Genomic DNA, 22,661 nt, shown 5'->3' on the forward strand with positions numbered 1-22,661 from the left:
TCTTCACTTTGAAGCTATGCATATCCTTGAAGCTTAGAGTCTCTTGTAGGCAGCATATCATTGGGTCTTTTCTTTTGTTAGTTCATTCAACTACTGTATATCTTTTAATTGGAGAATTTAAACCATTTATAGTTGAGTAATGATTGATATGTAAAGACATATTTTCACCATTCTGTTGCCTGTTTTCAGATTGTTTTGAGTTATTTTTCCCCCTTTCTTTCCTGTAGTCTTTCTTTGTAATGATTTTTTTGGGGGGTAGTGGTATGCTTTAATTCTTTTCCTTTTATCATTTGTGTATCTATTATTGGTGTTTCTTTGTGATTATCATGAGACTTATATAAAACATTTCCATATTTATGACAGTTTATTTTAAACTAATAATACCTTAATTTCATTTGCATAAAAACATTCTACACATTTACTTCCCTCCCTCATTTTATGTTTTTGGTGGCCTTATTTACATATTTTTATATTGTGTTACACAACAATATGTTGTGGCTGTGGTTATTTTCAACAGTTCCGTCTTTTAATTTACATGCTAGAGTTCAATATGACTTACATATCCTTTAACTCCAGAATTTGGTTCTTTTCTATATCTTTATGGAACTTCTGGTTGAACTTCTGGTTTCATTTATGCATTGTTTTCCTGAGTTCATTGAGTTGTCTATGTTCCCTTGAATCTTACTTGCTTTAAAACAATTAGGATTTTTTTCGATTACACAAATTTCTACTTCTTTGGGGTCAGTTACTAGGAAATTACCGTGTTCCTTTGGTAGTGTCATGCTTTGACGTCCTTTGTCTACTAATCCTATTATCTATACCATTTCTGGGTCCATTTCAATGGATTAACTTTCTAATTATGAATTATGTTTTCCTGCTTCTTTGCATGCCTAGTAATTTTTTATTGAATACCACATATTGTGGATTATATTGAATACATTGTGGGGGTAAGATATTGTATTCCTATAATATTTCTTGAACTTTGTTCTGAGTCAGTTCTGTTACTTGCAAATAGTTGATCCTTTGGGTCTTGCTTTGAAGATTTGTTAAGGCGAGGTCAGAACAGCATTTAGTCTATGACCAATTTTTCCCCACAATTTAGAAGGAGGCACCCCTTCTAAATCGAGTACCTAGTTTCCCGTGAACTAGAAAATTTTCCACTGTTGCTGGTTGGAACAAACACTGTGCCTATCGCTGTGTGAGTCCCAGGACTGTTCTCTTCAGTCCCTTGAAGTGATCCCTTTCCTAGCTCATCTAGTTTCCTCACCTGAGTTTATCAGTTTTCAGCTGAATATTCAAGGAGATTATCTTCAGATCTCCAGAATTCTTTGTCTGTGCAGTTCTCTCCTCTCCACTGTGCTTTCCTATGAATTCCAAGTGTCCTGGGCTCCATGGACACCCAGGTCCATCTCCTCAATTTGGGGACAGTTCTTGCCTCTGAATACCCCTCCCTGCACCATAGGCCAGACACTTTCTTCCAGCAGTAAGCTTCTCTTATCTGAAAAACATCTATTGAAAATTCATACTGAACCCCAAATAAAATGTGTTATTTAGTTCCTTTGTTTCCCGTCTCTTTGGGATCACTTTCCTTTGTTGCCTGATGTTCCATGTATGTAGAGCCATTGTTTCATATACTTTATCCTGTTTATAGTTACCTGAGATGGGCAAGTAAATCCAGTCAGAAGTGAGAGTTCTGTCTGCCTGGATTCTCTTAACAGTAGGAGAGCGTATATATTAGAGCCCCTTTGAAAATAAAATCATTACCCAAATGTATGATAATTTTGATAGTTCTTCTCTTAGTAGGCCAAGAGTATATTGGTTACCTATTACGTGTATATTTATATTTCCCAGGGATATATATATATAAACCTTCTAGACACTGAGTACACGAATCAGTACTTTATACAACGGAGTACTGGTTCCATTAGAAACAAACATGCGACATCCCCACCGTTACTCTACCCTTATGATCCTGGGTAGAATCACACAAAGCAGGTTAAATTTGGCATCTTCATCGTCACTTTACCTGCTTTCAGATTTCTTCTCTTACTACATAGTAGCTCATGTTCCCAAGATTTGGGAGCCCCTGGAGTGGCTATTTTTGGTATATATCCCCAATTCTGCCTTTACTTCACATTTTCATTCCCCCTCCAGGGAGCCTTGCCTATACCAGGCCTCTTATTATTTTTTTTGTTAACTTAAATTAACAATAAAGAGGACAAAAGAAGACTAACCAGGGTGCCAATAACCTATAATAATATCTATGATTTATTGAGCCTCTACCATGTGCCAGATATTCTATATATTTTCTCTAATTCTAATAAAACAACCAACCATGAGAGAGGCCCTAGGGACTCAGAAAAGGCTTTGCAGAAGGAGAGCTTTCTCAGTTCAGTCACAAAGGATGCGGAGGAGTTAGGTGAGATAAGGCGTGGAAGGGGGGTCAGGCAGGTGCTCCAGGTAGTGGGACGAGCATGTGAAAATGTGCAGGAACAGAATGTGCACATTTTCACTAAGTTCCTAATTTGAGGAACTTAGTTCAGTTAGGCTGGAGAACTAGGAAGTGGAAAAGGGTGGAGAAGATAGGGGGAGGGATAGGAGATGGGGAAAGATGAAACTACAGATATAAAATAGACTGTGAAGGACTCTGTGAATGATAGTAAGAAGTTTGGACTTTTTTCCTGAGTGCAATGGGAAATTCTCATTGAACTTTTGGCGTATTATATTGTAGTGAGGCAAATGAAATGAAAGGGTAAACATGAGTTATAGCTATAAAGATGGTGGAAAGTAGTTTTAACATTTGATAATTATTTATTCATGCATCCATTATCTATTTTTGCAGTCCACAAATACAGTGGCTGCCTGTTATGTACTAGGCATTGTGACTAAATATTAAGTAAATAAATATGGAATTATTATAAATTTGCTGTCAGTTATGGAACACTTATCACATGCCAGACACTGTGTTATGTGCTCTGATGATACCTTTGAATCAATGAAGAAACCTACGTAAAGAGCGCTCAAGCGTGCCCTAGTTACAGAGGCACGATGCGGATGGCAGAGCCAGGGCGGGATCTCAGGTCAGTGTGATGCACTGTCAGGTTTGGTAATTTACTTAAGTGACTGTTAGTTCACACATAGATTACATGAGTTTCCCTCTTAGGACTGTTTTTGCTGGGTCTCATCAATTTGGGGTTGCTGTGTTTCCATTTTCATTTGTCTCGAGGTATCCTTTGATTTCTTCCTTGATCTTATTGCTAACTGTTCATTGTTTAGTAACATGTTATTTTACCTCCATGAATTTGTGTTTCAGGGTTTTTTTCCCCTTTGTAATTGATTTCTAGTTTCATGCCATTGTGGTCAGAGAAGATGCTCGATATAATTTCAACCTTCTTAGATTTAGACTTGTTTTGTGTCCTAACATGTGTATCCTAGAAAATGTTCCATGTGCACTTGGAAAGAATGTATATTTTGATGTTTTGAGATGAAATGTTCCAGGGTATCCTTTAAGGTTGGTGTTTCCTTGTTGATTTTCTCTCTGGAAGATCTATCCGTTGGTGTTACTGGGGTGTTAACATTCCCTCCTACTACTGTATTGTTGTCAATCTCTCCTTTAATGTCCATCAGTATTTGTTTTATATGTTTAAGTGCTTCTATGTCGTGCGCATAAATGTTTGCAAGGATTACATTCTCTTGTTGGATCGTTCCCTTTATCATCATGTAGTGTTCTTCTTTGTCTCTTATTATAGTCTTTGTTTTAAAGTCTTTTTTGTCTAATATAAATATTGCTACCCCAGATTTTTCATTAACACTTGCATGAAATATGTTTTTCTATCCCTTTACTTCCAGTTTCTGTCATGAAAATTTTATTTATTATTATTTTAAACACAAAAAACAAAAGAAACACATTTTGAACTCCTTTTTTTTTTGTTTTAGTCAGAAACGTATGTGCCAAGTGTCCTGGATTTCCATTAAAAAGTTGCCTTTGCTTTGTTGGTAAGCAGTACTTTTATTTGTCTCTGAACGAGCACTTAGGTAAAATTTGGGGCCCTCATGTGCCAAATAAAATTTTATTTCCATATCAGACTTAGCTGATGGTAAGGTTTTTTCTCTTTCTGTGTATTTCCTTTGCAATATTAATAAGTTAATAAAGAATGTATTTTAAAGGGTAACTTTATTTTGAAATAGGAGAAAAGAAAATCTGTGCTGCAATAATGTCAGAGTTTCCAGAGGGAGGCATTGTGAAATTGTTTAAACACATTTTGTTTGGGGTTCAGTATGAATTTTCAATAGATGTTTTTCAGATAAGGGAGCAGTAATTCAAACACAGTTGTCTAAACAAGATCAGAGAGGAATTACCCTGGAGGGTATAAAGTGAACCCAGAGGCTTTAGTCTGAGTCACTGCAGCCTCAGCTCACCAATGCAGAGTAAGGTAGGTGTCTATACGTGGAAGGCTTTGCAAGATGAAATGTTCTTTTTCTCTTTTACTTTAACCCTTTTATCATTTATTGAAAACTGGCAAGTGCTGAGTGATAATTTGCTTGGATTGGCTCCAGAGAATTTTAATTATTGCTCCAAATTAGTTCAGTGTTGGGTGAAGTTTCGTGAGCTACATCCATATGGATAAGAAAAATTTCATTGACTTGAAGACGAACAAGTCAATTCCCTGATTGATGTACATGGCCTTCTTTTCCTATTTACATTTTGATTTACATATTTTTGATAACTGAATAATCTACTTATTGAATTAAATCAATCACTAATGGTTACCTTTGATGATAATATACTTCTGGGGAAACTTAGAGTAAATTCAATTTTGAGTATCTACAGGGGTAATTTATTGTTTTATTTTAGTTATTTAGTAGCTAAACCACCTTGGATAGTGTGTGGTATACACATCCGTCTTAGAGTACATTTTATTCTCTGGAAGCATGTGTTGCTTCAGTAAGTTCCTGGATTGTTTATAGGGTGGGCAGTTGATTCTCTTCGTAGTGTGGCAAGGGAGTTGAAGAGAAAAAATTGGTGAAGGGAATTAACAGAGCAGAGAAAAAAGTGTTTATTGAAAATGAAGGTAGTGAGAACAAAAAAAAAAAAGAAAGAAAAAATGGAGTAAGGGGCAAAAGAAACAAGAAATCTTAGAATAAGGAAAAACATTGGCAGTGCACACATACACTGAAAAAGCATTTCTAGTTATTTAGGGCCTAAAATCATGCCTTCTATATTTAGCTGCTCAATAAATAATTTATGATGATTTTAAAAGAGGCAGATAATTTGCAAAGATAAGAATTTAGGTGATAAAAGAGAAATTGAGGCAGATTATATAGGGAGGTATTAACTAACACCTGATTTTATATAGTGATACATATATGTTTATGTATATATTTATATAGTCTTTTTTATGTAGCACTCCAGGTTCATCACATGTGTTGTTTTATTCTTTTTTATGAGTTCAGAATGGGGCATATGGAAAAATGAAGGCACAAAGATATTAAATTGCTCCATTACAGACAATTGCAGTGAACTTTGGAAGGAGAATTCACTGTTAGACCAGGAGTCTGACACCAGTTTATCACGTAGAATCATGGACTACGGGCACTGAAGGGAGTTTCCTGATTGTCTTCTGGTTCTAAACTTTCCTTTTCTACATAAAGAAATTGAGGCATAGGAAAATTTTGTGGCTCAAGCTTTACTATTTGCAGTAAAGGAGAAAGAGTGATTTTTGCTTTCTTTACATCCACAGTTACACAGCTATTTTGTTGATAACTCAGTACTTTTAATTTTTTCTTTTGTGAAGGTAGAGTTTTACATTTATAGGAGGAACTCTGAGGAAGTGTTGTGTCCATGCTGAATATGACAATGGTTAAAAATTCTAAGGTAGATTTTTTTTTTTGTTCCTAGGATTTAAAAAAGGATTGAGTGTATTTGTCTCTCTCTGGTCTGCGACTAGGGAAATGAGGCCTAGACAGATTAAATGTGTTAGTCAATTTCTCGTAGGTCCATGGGAGATTTTTTAAAAGTATATTTTATTGATTATGCATGGGACATCTTAAAATGTGATTATCTTCCTTAATCCAGGACCAATATTCTTGAGAAGCAGGAAAATCCAAATATACCTAGCTAACTGTACAACATTTGTAAAGTAAAAAAAAAAAATCTTCTTACTTTCTGAAGTGATCACTTTACATTCCAAAGTCTGGATTATACTCTCAGTAGCAGAACTAAGGTGATTATGTTAACATTACCTTATGATGCGCAGTTGATGCTGAACCAACTCTTCCATCAGACGGACTTTCCTGAGATACACATTCTCCTTCTGCCTTCGGCCTGTGGACCCTCCGGTGTCCTCCGTGCAGCCAAACGTGTCTTACTTACCTGGCTGACCTGTGGTGCATCTGCCATCCTGGACTGTATCACTCTCATTGGGTCAACCTGTGTTGTTTGCATCTGTAACCTTTTTAAGATGATGCATTTCATCTTCTGAGTAACAGTTTTTTACTTGTCCAACTCTACTGCTTTCAACCTTAGAGGAATAGCCCAGGGATGGAGAAGGGGAGCGTCTGGATGTCTGGGTTAGCTCCTTAACACCAGTGGCAGTTTCAGCCCATCTTTTCTCTACTTTCTGTAGCCTTATCTTGTCTTCCTTGAAAGGCAGTGGGTAAAATGAAATGCAAGATTATTTGTCTTAACATGGTACTATGTCTGATTATGCACTTTCTTGGTTTCTTGGCTCCTTCTAATTATGAACTGTTTGCTGGTTTTTTAACCACAGTTTTTTGAAATTACAGTTCTGGAGAAGCTGTTACTGAAACTTCACCGTTAATTCATTTTTTTGTAACCACAGAGGGAGGTATTTGGATTGCATCCTTTGAATGCATGGGTTTACACTTAGTTGCCATTTTTGTCTCTGCTGCTTCCCTGCTGTGGTGGTTCAGGCTTGCCATTCCAGTGGAGCCAAGCAGCACCTGCAAACAGGACCTTCACCACATGACCACACACATGCACCGTGGGCTCTGTGGATCATAGCTGCATCTAAGTGTATAAAGACAAGTTACTGAGAGTATTAACTACGTAAAAACACCTAATACAGAGCCTAGGACAAAATAGGCATTGTATTAAAATACATACATATATTTTTTAAATTAAGTTTTATTTGTTTGTTTGTTTATTTATTTATTTTTAGAGGAAAAGAGAAGGAGAAAGAGAGGGAAGGAAACATCAATGTGTGGTTGCCTCTCATGTGCCACCCACAAGGGGACCTGGCTGGCAACCCAGGCATGTGCCCTTACTGGGAATCGAACCGGTGGCACTTTGGTTTGCAGCCTGCACTCAATCCACTGAGCTACACCAACCGGGACATAAAATGCGTATATTTTTAGTTCTTTCCAAATGTCCCTTCTGAATGTACTAAAGGATACATCTAATACATTCTTTAATTTTATCTCTGATTTAGCATGACTGCCATCTTCCTGTTGTCCATGCTTTTTGGCCTTGCATGTGGGCAAGTGACCTCTTTTTGTATTCTGACTGAGTATGTGATGCACGTCGAAAGGAAGGAGTGTGATTATTGCCTAGCCATCAACACCACCATCTGCGCTGGATATTGTATGACACGGGTATGTAGACCATCTCACTTCTTTGAGCTGTAAATCAGATAAACCTAGGCTTTAGTCCATTTCTATCCAGAAAGGAAATGAGATAAATCACATCCCCACTTTCCAGATCTAGTGGTGATTGGCTCCTTAGTGGAGAATGTAAAGGTTACAGTATTATGTGCATCTACTCAGCACAACAGGCACAGGTAATTTTGTAACAGTTTACTCCCACACTTTATTATCTTATTCCTGTGATCCAGGATAAAGGTATGCCACTTTTGTCTCTCTGGGGTTCAGTGATGCTGTGTTGAGTTGGTACATGTTAAACAGGGCTAAGAAACCCTCTCCCAGTCCTATTTGTGACAATGGAATATAGGTGAATTCATTTCTATTTGTTTTCATTATCTGTGTGTACCCTAAAGTCCTATTCCACTATGTTCCCTTTTCTGCTCTCTCCGCAGGATATCAATGGCAAGCTCTTTCTTCCCAAACATGCTCTGTCCCAGGATGTGTGTACATATAGAGACTTCACGTACAAGACTGTAGAAATACCAGGGTGCCCGCGCCATGTTAGTCCTTATTTCTCCTATCCCACAGCTGTAAGCTGTAAGTGTGGCAAGTGCGATACCGACTACAGTGACTGTGCACACGAGGCCGTCAGGACGAACTACTGCACCAAACCTCAGCAGTCCTATATGGTGGGGTTTTCTATCTGACTTCAGTGGTGATGTAATTTGCAATTCAGTTACCTGTGTTTGCCTGGAATAAAACTAATAATATATCAATATATTCCACAACACGTCGTGTGCATTTTGAGTACTGTCTCATCCATGCCTGTACCCCATGTATGCATGTGTGAGGTGCTATGCATACGTGCTATGCATGTATGCACCTAGGGGTGCTAAAAGAAAGGGTGACCGAAAGGGCCTTTTGAGCTCGTGCGAAGAATGGTTTCCACATGACAGGGCGGAGTGCAGGTAAAATGGAGAACAGGGACCTGAAATTCTAATGAAAGCCAGCCTTGAGCAAGCTCTTTACACAGGGCCATGGATTTTGCCTTGATGTAGACAGTGAATGTGGGAACGCTGTAGAGTTACAAGGAAAGGTTAATGTGATCAGAAACCAGGGGTACCAGTTAGATCTGAACATCAGACTCTTTACTCATTAATCAAATATCTGTATTTGATACACAGCTATCAGAGGGGATATTATAATCCTACAGCTTTAAGTGTCCAAGTTATCAGGTGACATGAGAATCCAAAGCCCCAGATTAATATGTGGAGTCCACATAATATCAACTTCCAAAGGACTGGAGTGGAGATGGAGAGTAAGGAATATGTGAAATCTGCAATGTAGTTTTTTATCCTAATCATTCAAATGCACGGGATAAAACCTCACTAGCACGCATGAAACACTGTCTTCTATTTGAAGAACTATTCTCTTTAATTTAAATACTTTGGTGGGCTGACTTATGAAAGTTATACCTTCAAAGCCTAGAAAAGAGGCCACGATCATTTTACATGTGAATGTCTAAATCCTTTGTAGTCTTTCAAGTAATAAGAGACAGTTTTCAGCATTTATACCAAGAGCAACCTGCGTTGTTTTGGCTGTTGATGCCATGAAAACCTAATATGATTATGAAAGATTTTAGGGCCAGGGGAGAGTGCTAAGGGATTTAATGGAGTAGAAGCATCGGAAATTCTAACCTAAACGTTGATCAATATTGAAACACTGTGTTCTGGTAAATGTGCTTGGTGAGCGGCTGATATTTTCCTTTTCCTTCTGTAGGTGCTCTTTTGTGGGAGCTTGGTTTCAAATAGGTGCAGACCCAGTTCCCTGCAGACTTGACCTCAAAAAGGCGACTTACCCTGTGTTTGTCCATTTTGCTCCATCCACACTGCTGCCTTCTGGGCGAAAGTCAACCATTGGCCGGGCCAGTTGGCTTTGCTGTGTCCCACAGCCACTAGATGCATTCAGCTGGGCATCACGCACACGCCTGCATGCCAGCCATGCCCATAGGGATGGTGAGGTGGTGTAGCTGGGTAATGCCAAGCCCATGCTCTTCCAATGGGAAGGGAGGAGTTGTACATTTATATTCAAAGTCAGGAATTTCCATTATTTTTACCTTAATGTCTGAAGGTAATATTAGTGTGACCTCCAAATATTCATCCAGAGCATTGGGTTCTCTCATTACTTGGTAACATGGGCACTTAAGGCTGCAGGGTTATATAACATCCTCTCTGAAAACTGTATACCAAACATATATATTTGAGTAATGAGTAAAAAATCTAATGTTCAAACTTAACTGGCATTAATCACATATGACTTGCATGGAATCTGAAAACTATTTCCTGAGGACTTAACTGTGAAAAGCCTGGGAGGTTTAGGGAGGCCCCTGTAAACAGTGCAGCTCAGGGGACGTTGGTGAAATGGGCTGCCTCAACCTGAAGGGAGGGGCTGACGCCATAAGGGGTGTGGTGGGCCCGAGCCGCTCTGGGCCGCAGAGCCCTGGAGCCGGCACGTCAGAGGTGCTTTATCCCCTTCACCAAAGGCAGTCCATTCGGCATAGTTGTGTTAAACTGTGTAGTTCAACACTTAAAGTATACTCGAAAGTGGAGCTGTCCAAGACAAAGAATCCTTAGGCGAGAGCCTAGGCATTGGTGTGACCAACAATTTGCCCAGCTGGATCCAGAAACTTGGATATATGGAAATGCTGTTTTGGGCATATTGGTATTCTTTGGGTTGAGGAGAACGCATGGAGAGCTTAGAAATGGGAAATGAAGACTCGCTGCTTGTGTGATAGGAGAAGGACGGAAACGTTGGAATATTTTCTGACGTGGTCTTTACATTCAACCTAAGGTTTCAAAGAGTCGGTTCTTGGTGGAGGAAGTTTGAGACTCAGAGCTTTAAAAAAATCCCTCTTGATCCCCATTGAATTCTGAAATACAGAGTTCTTTTATAACCAGATGGATTTGGGGTGATCGCAGCAGCAACCTCTGCTGTTCTCACAGCCCAAGTCTTTAGGAGTGAGTGTGTGCACCAGGACGGACATACAGAAGGGTAACGGCATAATGCTTCCTGATAATAGGGACTTCAAGTAATAAAAGTTCTTTTGTATAAGAAATTGGCCCCTCCTTTTTTGAGCAGCAAGTCTCAGTGCAATAAAACTTCTTTTGCGGGAGCTTCTACTCTAACCCTATTGTTCAGTGTTGGTTCTTCCATATTCTTTTACCTGGTTCATTTGTATCTATCTTTGAAAACAACCCTGTGTCACTTTCTCTACTTCTGTTACTTTCCTCCTTCCCGCCATATTTGCTTTCCTAGCATCCATGTCCCTTCTTCTGGTAGCTACACTCTGATTTTCTTCAGGGGTCCTTCCTACCACTGTCTTCCATTCAAATAGCTTGGGTGGGACTAATGAAGGTGGGCCTGCCGCTTGGGCTCAACTAAGCCTGACCGATTCAGGGATGGGCACGTGACCCAGTCTTTTCTAGTAGGAGTCAGTCTGAGGGCTGGTACTGTAACTTTTGGACAGAGGAGTGCTTGGCCTGTTGAGGTCCCCAAGCTCATAGAATGTGAGCCTAGACTGCTGTCCACCGTTGGCATCCCCTGGGGATAACCTGCCTGGGAAGAAAGCCGACCCGGAGGACAGCAAGGAGACTGAGGAGGAGAGACCTACTGATATTCTTGGAGCCTATTCTGAAGCCAGCATCAACCCTTACGTCACAAATTTCCTTTTCTGCTTGGGTTAGTTAGAGTTGGGTTTGACACTTGCAACTCAAAAGTACTAATTCAGCATCCTTAGCAAAGGATCGTTCAAAAAGATGCTCCTGATCCCATCCCACATTTCCTCCAGAGCCTTTCTGTTTCCTCTTGTACCTCCTCTTGCTTCCTTCTTACGGACTCCTCCTCCTCCTCAGTATGGAGTAGACTACAGTTTCTTCTCATCCTTAAAAAAAAAAGGCAAAAATAGGCAAACGACCCTCTCTTGACCCTGTGCAATCTTTTACTTTTGTCCCTCTCTCCTTGAATTCTTATTCCAGTTTCTTTGTGAAAGAGCCCTGTACAGCCAGCCCCTTTGGGCCACAGAATGCTGCAGACAGGGGTAGCTTATAAACAGCAGCAACCTATTTCTCACAGCTGTGGAGCTTGGGGAGTTCAGGGTCGTGGCACCAGCAGAGTCCTGTTCTGGTGAGAGCCCTTTGCCTGGTTCATAGCTGGCTCTTTCTTGCTGTGTCCTCGCTTGGTGGAAGGGGCAAGGGATCTCTATGGGGTCTCTTTTATAAAAACACTAATCCAATTATGAAGTGTTTATCCTTATGACCCGGGCCCCTCCCAATGGCCCTACCTCCTAATAACATCACATTGGTCCTTAGGGTTCCAACATAGGAATTTTCGGGGGACCTAAACATTCAGACCATAGCAAGCTCCCCACACTAACCATTTACTTTCTCATTTCTCAGTTCTCTTCTCGACTCATTGCCATTTGAGCTCTACTCCCGTCTCCCCTTGCAACAGTTTTCAGTAGGGTCGGCCATGACTGGCTGCTGGTCCGATACACAGGACGCTTTTTGGTTCTGATCTTCCCTGACCTCTCTTCTTCCCCACAGGGCTCAGTGGAAGTCACACACCCGGCTTCACAATGAAACACGCCCTTGGCACTTCTAATCAGTCCTCGCGAGGCCAAAGTCAACATTTTCCTCCTTTCATGCCTTCTCTTTCTACCCCCTCCTCTAAGATGACAAAATCTATGCTATGGTTCTCAGCAGGTGACAGTCATGTAGTTCTGGACTGTACTTCCTTTTGCGAGTGGAATTTCAGTTGGTGCGGGAGGGGTGAGGATTGCAAACTTAATGAAAGTAGGGCCAGGGGTGCGATGCTGGTGTCCGCGGGCCCCTGCGGACACCATTCAATGTGGAGCGTATGGGAAATGGGTTTGTATTAATTCAGCCTTGGGTATCCTTAGGAATTATATCCATTTCAGAAAGACAGTTTAGGTGGTGGCTACTGAAAATGCAGGGAGCGAAGAGAGACCCTCGTTTGAGATTAAAAAACGAATGGGAAATAAATGTTTTGGACTTTTAACTTAGTAGATGATTTTATAATTTAAAAAATTTTAAATTACATTTACTGGGGTGACATTGGTTAGTAAAAATATATAAGTTTCAAGCATATAATTCCATATCATCTGGATATTGCATTGTGCTTACCACTCAGTTCAAACTCCTTCTGTCACCGTATATCCCATATCTGACCCCCTTTACTACCTCTTCCTTCCCCCACACCCCTTTCCCTCTGGTAACCACCATACTGTAGTGTGTATGAGTTTCTGTTTGTCTTGTTCATTGGATTTTTCAAACTCAAATTCCTCACTGAAGTCTTACACCTGAGCGGCAGCTCAGATTTTTCAGACCTGGGTGTTAGTACTTTTATATTGCAGATTCCTCAGCTACAGTCTAACCCAGGCTTCTTCTCTGAGCTTCGGAGCCGCATATCCAGGGTCTGTTTCTGTTGCCTCGGGTGTTCTGTAGTCCTCTCGAACGTGGCGCCGCAGCTGGCTTTTCTTCCGTGCTCTGCCCTCTTCCAGCTACCAAGACACCTGGGAGTGATTCTAGGTTCCCCTTTCCTTCCTTTTCTCTTACATCCATCTGCTTCTTCCTGGTAGGATTTCCAGTACATTAGTTAGAAGCCTCATGACTCTGGTCTTTGTCCTCCAGTTGCTCACACTGAAGCTAGGTAATCTTTAAAAATTTCAAATTTGATTTTGTAACTCATTGTTTAAAATCTTCCCAATGACCTCTCTGTACAAAGATGAGGTCAGTGTAACAGGGCCCTTTGTCTCCTCCCTTCTCATCCTGCCCTCTGGCGTTGTTTACACACACCTCTGTTTCCGTCTCCTTGTGGGTTGCTTCCCAGGAGTCTCCTTTGCTTCCCTACCCCCGTTGTTACCTTCACTGGCTGATTTGTATGGGTTCTTCAGCACTCAGTTTAGAGACCTCAGAACTTAGGAAACCTCTCTCCTGTGACCATTATCCGCAGGGATGAGTGGGTCCACTCTGGGTTAGTGATTATCATGGTACTTACTTTATGGGAATTAGACTTGCCAGCTCTTTTCCACTCTAAGCTTCTTTTTAAAAAAATTGTGGTTTTTTTAGGGAGAGGAACATAGATTTGTTCTACGTTTTTAAAGTATTCATTGATTCTTGTATCTGCCTTGCACAGGTATCAAACTCACAACCTTGGTGTAGCCAGATGACACTCTAACCAGCTGAGCTACCCAGCAGGGCCCACGATTTTGAGCTTCTTAAGGGCAGAGACTTGTCCTGTTCGTCTTAGCATATCAGTGTTGTTACAGAGGTTTTTTTTAGTGTACAAAATAGTAGTACAAAAACAAAGTAAAGGAAAATATTTCTAACATTTGAGTGAGTTCCCTCTTACAAGGCAGAGCAGTCCCAGAAAAAAATAGAGGGTCTTTGTCTGGGGCTATTAATACCAAGTCTTTGAATTAAAATAGAATTGGGAAATACAGCAAAAGCTACTCATTAATTCAGCAAATGAGTGTGTTCACATAGGTATTTATGGAGGTGTCTGTGGTTACACATGATTTTGTGTGATTTACAATGAACAGAACATCTCCCTGACAACATAATTATAACAGTACTTAATATTCGTTGGTTACCAAGCATACTAAGCACTTTGTTGGTTACTTCTTTCAATTTAAATTTTTTCTATTTAATGTAAATGAAACCATCAAAAATTATATTGGAAACTCCCCTCCACCCCCCAAAACTCCCCAAATACCAGGGCTTTGGAAGGGTTTCTGGCCCAGCAGCTGAAAACTTTATCAAGTCAGCACAGATTTGGCTTTGCAACATCCTGGGTATTTTACTTCCATTCTTCATGTTTCCGTCTCTCCAGAGACAGTCATGTGAGCAGTGGATTCTTGGCATGTGTTTAGCGCTGTTACCGCGAGGATATCAACAAAATGATAATGACATTTTGCACTGGTGTGGTCTTTTTACCTCTCAGGGAATCCTCCGTATGATACCTTACAGGTATGTTTTATAGGAAAAATAATGTCATGTTGAAAAGAAATAGAAAACCTTTGTCTTTCTTAAAATATACCTTCCCCCAAATTTGATTTTGATGAGTCCAAACTGAGATGACGCATGTAAACAACTGGCTTCAGGGACCTGTAAGGCCCCCTCCGAGGGATGGGGAAAGTGGGGTAGCTGACACCGTGACACCGAGGGGCTGGTGGCCAAAGCACCTGCCAGGGGAGCAGTGAATTGGGAATGCTGGGGTGTTCCTCCCAAACTCCCAGCCACTGTCCTTAGAGCCACGGAAACCACATTTTACCCATGATACAGAGGATGCCTCATCCCTTTAATCTTTGATAAACTTCTTTCAAAAGGGGAGGTGCATGGCCTCCCCCACTGCTGTCTTCCTGCAGCCTCATTTACACCAAGCAAACCCGTTAGCGTTCCTTACTGGGGAGAAGAGAGCAACCACTGAGGTTGGTGGGGGCATCCGCACGGGGGCGGGGGCGGGCCACACTGGGCCCTGCACCAGTGTGCAGTTTACAGATTAAACCGTGGACAAAGAGGAGCTACTCTGGGGAAGAGGTACACTTTGGGTGAAACACTGTTAGATGAAATACAGCCGTATGAAATGCGAGCCCTTAAAATGTTGCTTTCTTTTTTCTTTTAAAGATTTTTATTTACTTATTCATTTATCTATAGAGAGGAAAGGAAGGAGAGAAATATCAATGTGTGGTTGCCTGTTGTGAGTCCCCTGCTGGGAACTGGCCTGCAACCCAGGCATGTGCCCTGACTGGGATTTGAACCACGATCGTGTGGTTCGCAGGCCTGCGCTCAATCCACTGAGCTACACCAGCCAGGACTTGCTGCTTTAGAATCCAGCTCCTGACGTTCCCTTTCTCACCGTACTGTGTGGGTGGATTGGTGACCTTTGGATGCGCTGTGTGAAGGTGTGCATGAAGATACAACAGGATTTTAAGATAAACAAGCAATAGTAGTGCATAGAAAATTTAATTTGAAATACCTTTAAATATTTCATCGAGAAGTTCTAAGTCAGGGCTTTGGCACCAGAGGCTTAAGAAAATGTTTGGGTCTGACTTCATATCAGTACAGGTAAACAGACATAGACAAAAGTTTATATTTGCGTATATACATATACCCATATATGTATACATGCATACACATGCACACATGTATACATATAGTCGTGTTATATATGTATATATTCAAGAGGTACATACTCAATAGCTCTATATAGGTTCAAGATATATAGGAATTCAAGGTGTATATATACATTCAAGACATGTGTGTGTGTGTGTGTGTGTGTGTATCTACCCTCACTTAGAAATCTCTAATTTTACTCAGGGCACATAATTTGGAGAAATCACTCCAAAACGAGCACATTAACAAGTAAATATAATTACAAATGGACCAGGAGTGAAGAGATGGGCCACCTCTTCTCTTCTACTTTTAACTGTTGTAGTCCTTTTTTAAGGTTGTTAATTCGGATATACAACAAAACTCATTTCTGCTGACTCAGAGGCAAGTCTGAGCTGGAAAAAACCTGAGTTTGCATTTGGGCCTGTTCCCTGTCTTCACGCAGACAGATGAATAAAGCCATCAAGAGACATGGGCTGATTGTTCTTTGCTGAAAAGGTTGTATTTCTCAACCACTGAGGTATAAACCCCTATTTTGTGAAGTGATTGTCTTAGATACGGTAAAGTAGCCATGCGCAATTCAATTTTCAGCTTGCTTCCAGCCTGACTTTTCTTCTTTTCTAGAAAGGTCTCCGAGAAATAGCAGGTATGGTGGAAGGGGAAGCGCCGATCTGTGTGGCAGCGAGACGATTTCAAGCCGTGAAGCTTCTCAGTGAAATGACTTGCAGTTTCTCGGAAGAGCACACCGAGAGACTTGCATTCTCACACATGTGCAAACGTACTCGGCCGTCTCAAAGTGCACAGTACTGTCACTCTTGTGTATGGGCTTTTTGAGTGTAATCCTAAACAGAACGCCATGATTTGCTAAATGTACCAGGTTATTAAAAATGGACAACTATGTCCATTTAGATCCTAAATTTGGGTGTACTTAAAATGAAGCATCAAGACCATAAAAGAACATGAGAATTTTATTTATATGGGGGCCTTGCACTGAGAAAAACAGGTTTCTGGTGTGTGTGTGTGTGGACATATTCTTGTACTGTGGGGGTTCTCTGTGTGTGCACACAGCCCGGAGAAGAGGCTCTTTGTTTTGGGTTTGCCAAGGACGCTCATGATATAATATTTCGACTTAATGAAGGATTTTGTTTTATTTACTTTAAGCAGTAAAAACTGTACTTCTTAATCTATGAAGAAGAGCTCTAGGTGAATAAATAAGAAAAATATAAAAATTAGGAAAATATGTAAACTCAAGTTATGAGGTATTTTAAAGATACAGTGCCTGTAAAATTCTCTTTCCCACAAGTGACAGCTGCCCATCTCTCATTTCAGTCGTCGTGTCCTTGCATTTGGGAAACATGGAGGAGTCTGAGATAGAAGCCCTTTTGTGGGTGTGAGGGTTGCAGTGGTTCAGAGCAGCGTCAGGGAAAGAAAGCAATAAAGCAACATTTAAACACCTTTATATAAGAACAAAAATATTTTCTTAAAAAGTCATTAAAAGGCTTTTTCTTTTTCAGTCCTTACAAGTCACGTTTATAGGACACACGATTGTCTGTGTAACCCTCTTTGCAGAGGGAGTTTTTTGTTTTGTTTTTAAATACTAGGAAAATATGACTTATTCAAATTAGACTTTCCATGCTATATTTAGTTGTACAGATGTATTTAGGGCTAAAACTGTGGTTGACTGTATTCTGGGGAGAGCATGTATGTAAAAAAACCCCAGGAACCCTCACACTCTCCTCAGACCCAATCATTTTAACCCTGCACTGTGGTCTCTCCATTCCTGTGGCTTATTGCTTCTGTGGACCAGGGGTCCCTGAACTCTGTGCCTAACTTTCTGTGGCTAGACTCTGAGAAACCAGGCCATTACTATGTTTATCAAAGTTTCTGATCTTTTTCTAGAGTTAAATATTCCATAGGCTGTTCCTTTCACTGTGTACCCATTCAGGCATTCCCAGCAAACTGATTTCATTCTGTATGATGCATATACCAGAAGCACACAAGTCACACACAAATATGTTCCCAGTCAGTATACGTAGGCATTCACTCGAGGGGTAAGTCAGTGGTGAGCCAAACATACATACATGTGCAAATGTACAATTGAGAGAAAAGTATTTAAATCCTAATGTCCTTTGAATATGAAAAATGAGCCAGGAGACAGCTCCTGGGACGTGTATGTGAAAGCTCTAGATTGCAGTTTTCTCGTGAAAGTAGCTTCATATCACGTCTCTGGAGTTTCGGATTGCGCAGCAAAGGACCATGCTGAACACCATGCCAAGGATCTGAAAGAGAAGGACTTGCATGTTAATGACTTTCAGATGATGGAAACTGACGGAAAGCACAGCAGACTACCCGTGTGTCTAACTCAAGTTAACAAGTAATAGAACCAGCAATTACTGGTTATAAATGGCATTTTTATATATCTCCTTAATTATGACTACGGGTTAGAGACTTCCATATTAATTCTGCCTAGAATGCACTCCAATTTCATTATTGTTGAAAAGTAACAAGGCTTGGCTTTCAGAAAAGAGCTCTACGTCTAGCTTCTAGAACAGTTGTTAATAATTATAAAATACCAATAATACAGTACTGTTTGGGGAGTTTTATATTTCAGGTTAACTTCAGATCTTGTCTATCTTTGCTTTGAGAAGTGTTTTTAGCCACTAGTTGTTGAAATATGCCTGTGGTCTAAGTAGTTGTCTGTTGTTGGAAATGCTTTGAGTTTTTGCAATGGCGGCTGCACGTTAAAAAGTGGACCGTCTCTTCATTCCCACTCCATTTCTAAGTATAAGTGGTGCTTCACTATTTAACTCGATAGTTTTTCCAAAACATAAACCAAGGTGTTTGAGCTGTGATATTCCTGGTGTCTTCTACATCTTGGATAGTTTCGGAGAAGCCAAGTGCTTGTCAAGCTTAGTAGCCACTGAGACGCTTCGAATAGAAGGGGGCCCAAAGATCCTTGCCCTCAGCCCTTCCCCCTACCATTTTGCAGAGCTGGAGGAGTGCTCTCTATGGGCCCAATGTTTATAAACTCTTGTCAGTGTTTGTTTATAGAAATCATTGCCATGACTCTCTGGTTCTCTCCTCAGTCCCATCCTGTATCAGACTAGCATCTGCAAGTGCCAAGTTAAAGAGGACACGTGTTTGTCCTTTATTTCAGAAGGGAAGGGGTGGGCTTAAGTCAGGGAGTGGCCTCCAAGCCGGGGCCCCACGATTCTGGCCGACAGAAGTCAGTACCAGTGTGTGGCAGGGGAGACACCTAATGGACATCTGGCTAACTGACTGCTCTGTGCAGTTCCTACCACAGGAAGAAAAGAATTAAGGGAGAAAATCAGGGGATACTGATTCAAGGTGGCCACCAGAGGGAATGTAATGCTGGATTCAACCCCAGCCTCACCTGGTTTTACTCTAGAGGGTCCCCTCAGGAGGACATTCTATCAGCCTCATCCTGCCACTGTCATCAGGCCGGGGTGACCGACCGCTTCTAGGAGGCTCATTCATCGAGACTAGAGAATTGTGAGGAGGGTCTGCCTGGTACTTCTGTTATGCAGAACGTTCTTAAATGTTCCACCTCAGGATGGTGATCAGGCTAGCCGCCGGACAGGTGGGGAGGCCCTGAGAGGTGTCCCTGGACTGGGGTCCTCAGCATGGTATATTCACCTGCCTCCCCACCCCTGTGCTCCAAACACAGGCAAGAGGAAAGATGCTTGAGTGTCTCCCCAGACTTGCCAATTTGTTGATTTCCTTGCAATTCCCACTGCCCCTGCCTTAGGTTAGGCCAGGAGTCAGCCTACATAGAGGGTTAGAGGGTAAGTACTTCCTCAGCATTAGCTCTTTGCACTCAAACCCTCAGCAATGGAAATCACCTCTTCACTGGCCCCACCTGACTCCAGTCTTGCTTCCCTCCGACTTTGTCTCCAGGTCCTTCTAACCCTCGGTGGCTTCCCCTCTTTCTACCCAACCTCCGAAAGGACAAAGACCTCAGTTACCTGGACCCTCACACCCTGTCCTTGTCATCTCTTATTGCTACTCCTACCGCACCCTTCAGTCCCTAGCCATTCTCACACACTCTTCTTCTGTACGTTAGAAGTGCCGAGCCACCTGCAGTGCCTGGAGGCACTACGGCCCAGACTGTCACACGCACTGTTCCCTCTGCCTGGATTCTGTGTTTGGGAGCACGCAGATTGCATGAACGGCCAGCATGCATTCACTGCTGTGCTCCAGGCACTATGGCTTCTAATAACACTTGATATGTAGTATTGTGTTTAATCTTCACAACGATCTTAAGAGGTTGGTACATTAAAATCCTTGTTTTACAGGCAGGGGAATTGAGGCACAGAGAAATTAGGAAGCTTTCCCACGATTCCAGGACTTGTAAGGAGCAAAGCCAAAAGCAAAAGCCACACCGTGTGATCACGCCAGAGCTCACGCTGCTCATTGCCACACTGCGCCGGCTCTGCAGACCACACGTGAGGGTTAACCTGATGCTGTTTTACATCTCTAACCGTAGGAAGAGCCCAGAACTGAGAACCACTGGTCTAGGTTAAGCTTGGTGGATTTAAATTGGGAAATTATTACAATGATAAACTCAAGGTTGTCATTATGCTATGATATTTGTATCGTATTTCAGAGATCTCAGTCTTAATGTATTTAATTAGCTTTGTTTGGAGCTGCCCTGTCAACAGATGGCTTTGTCTTTCCCAAGACATGTCTCCCAAGACACTGCCATCACACGAAGAGAAATAAGGTGCAAAGGCACGAGGCTCCTTTGAGGGCAGAGGCTATGTTCTGAAACTTTCTCACCGTGAGAGCTGCGACTCCAATGCCGACAATTCCGATGAGCTGGAGCTTGACACTGATTACGGTCTCGATTTCGTCAATGCAGTTCTGTTGTGGGAAAAAGTCACGTGTAACACCTGATGGGACAGTTGTCCCCCTTGCTCCATGGGGGATACGCCCTGAGACCCCGGTGGATGCCTGAAACCGCGGAGAGTACCGAACCCTGTACACAGATAGCACTAAAGATAACCACTAGCTTTGCTGGTGCGTTCTTAGACACAAACTTCCTTCTTTATATACAACTGTGCCTTTTCAGCTTGGCCAGAAGTCACTACTCCGGTCTGCCTCCCCCTGGACCCCCAGCCTCTGGCCTCACCTAAGCCCCACCCTGTGTTCACGGCACCTCTGTCACTGCGCTCAGTCCACCGCTGAGGTCGCCTCTGCTGTGGGACTTCGAGTTCCTTGAGAGCAGGGACTTTGGGTCACTCGTCTTTGTGTCCACAGTGCCTGGTGAATGCCAAACCGACCTCGGTGGCAGCACCCGGCCCTGGGCACAGTCCCTGCTCCCTCGCCCTGCCTCCTCACTGGTGTCTGCCCACTCCTAGTCTCCTTATTTGGCAGCCCTTCCTCTGGCCATTTCTAAGTGCTGTTTCCCAGAGTTCCATCCTTCTTCTTTTCCCCCAACCTAACAGAGCAAATTCAGTCTACAGCTTTAAGATCCCCAAACCTCTCTCCTGAGCCGCAAACCAAATTTTCCAACTGCCTACTGGGCGTTTCCACTTGGAGGTTCCACTGGCTCCACCAAATCCCCCTGTTAAACACTGACCTCACTTTTTTTTTCTACAAAATTTGCTTGTTCTCTATTCCTCAGTTCGGTAAATGATGCCATCATCCCTCCAGACAGGGAAGCCAGGACCCAGCAGTGGGCGTCTGGCTTCTCTCCTGTCTCGCTGGTCACTGGGTCCTTTCACTTTCTAGAAGGGCTTTTCCTCTCCATTCCTGCCCGATTAGCAACCCTTGGCTGACCATGCAGTTACAGTTTTCCCACCTGGTCTCTCCAGCTCCAGGCTACTCACCTCCCTTCAGTCCTCCTTAGTGCTACTATGTCAGACTCAGCAAAACCCAAATGCCATCCCAGAGCCCACCTGCAATGGCACACTAAGCATACGGCATGCAGCCCCAATTTCTGGCTTCAGGAGAGTATTGGAGGCCCTTCAAGAACAGGTGCCCCCTCTAAAAGCACTCAGCTGGACAGGCCCTCCCCCACCCGCACACTCTCCTGGATACAGCTACCTTCTCTTGCCTCTGCGTTGCGTTTGCCTGATGTCCTCTAGGGGGAGTGTTCATTCCTTTGTTTGCTTGCTGAACTCCTACTCACCCTTCAAAATTCACCCTCAGAATCACGCCAGGGGAGCTTCCGGGAGCCCTCGAGTCCCGTGCCCTTGGCTGAGTTTCTTGTGCTGCCAGTTGGGGCGATGCCTCCCTGGATGTTACCCCAGCCAGAGGGCGCGCCCTCACGGGCAGTGGCTGTCTTGTTCACTTCCCCCAACTCAGAAGGACTCAGGGAGTGTTCAGTGGGCTTTGCAATGCAAGTGGGGAGTAAATTCTCACCCACCCCTTCACAGCCCAATGCCTCAGACGTCGACATCACTGTTCCCACATTCCCCTATTTCCCTCATGTCCCACGTGGTGCCTGTGTTTTCCCCACCGATGCACCGGAATCACGTGGTGAATGCCATTAACTGTCTTCTAAGCACCAAATCCAACAAATTATTTCCAGCCTCCACACTCTTACCCTCCTCCCGGCATCTGACTCTGTGGGACATGCCATCTCCTCCCGTTTCCTGGGTGCCACTGTCGCTGGGCTCTCCCTGACTCCCGCTCCTTTGCAGTCTCATTCTGGCTTCTCGCCCTCGGCGTACCTCCTCGTTGACCCGTTTCCAGCCACCTCTTCCCCATCCCACACTCTCTCCCTGCGTGCTCTCATCCACACCTACCAATATGGCTTCAGCGACCACCAGTATACTTGGATTCCACACCCGCGTCTTCAACAAAGATTACCTGTAAGTCCCACAGGCACCCGAAGTGCAAACT

At 42.5% G+C, this 22,661-nt stretch overlaps 2 protein-coding genes across 3 annotated transcripts in view; one reads left to right on the plus strand and one right to left on the minus strand.

Annotated features, from left to right (window-relative positions):
- Positions 1–4,285: 4,285 nt before the first annotated feature.
- TSHB (thyroid stimulating hormone subunit beta) lies at positions 4,286–8,374 on the plus strand. 2 transcript variants are annotated; one of them, XM_037038853.1, is made up of 3 exons: positions 4,286–4,433; positions 7,452–7,614; positions 8,055–8,374. In XM_037038853.1, the coding sequence occupies exons 2-3, from the start codon at positions 7,453–7,455 to the stop codon at positions 8,307–8,309; spliced, it is 417 nt and encodes a 138-aa protein (XP_036894748.1). In that variant the 5' UTR covers positions 4,286–4,433; position 7,452; the 3' UTR covers positions 8,310–8,374. The 2 variants fall into 2 exon arrangements, with proteins under 2 accessions (XP_036894748.1, XP_036894749.1); XM_037038854.1 differs by having other exon boundaries at positions 4,286–4,428.
- A 7,253-nt stretch (positions 8,375–15,627) lies between these two features.
- The window catches only part of TSPAN2 (tetraspanin 2), a 38,967-nt gene continuing 31,933 nt past the window's right edge, over positions 15,628–22,661 (minus strand). The window contains exons 7-8 of the mRNA XM_037038830.1: positions 20,592–20,675; positions 15,628–18,070 (exon numbers count right to left, since the gene is read on the minus strand). Of these exons, the coding sequence (XP_036894725.1) occupies positions 18,005–18,070; positions 20,592–20,675 (150 nt within the window). The 3' untranslated portion in view covers positions 15,628–18,004. The remainder of the gene's footprint in view (positions 18,071–20,591; positions 20,676–22,661) is intronic.

Source organism: Sturnira hondurensis, unplaced genomic scaffold (assembly GCF_014824575.4).
Source record: "Sturnira hondurensis isolate 20B ecotype Veracruz unplaced genomic scaffold, ASM1482457v3 Scaffold0024822, whole genome shotgun sequence".
Taxonomy (NCBI): domain Eukaryota; kingdom Metazoa; phylum Chordata; class Mammalia; order Chiroptera; family Phyllostomidae; genus Sturnira; species Sturnira hondurensis.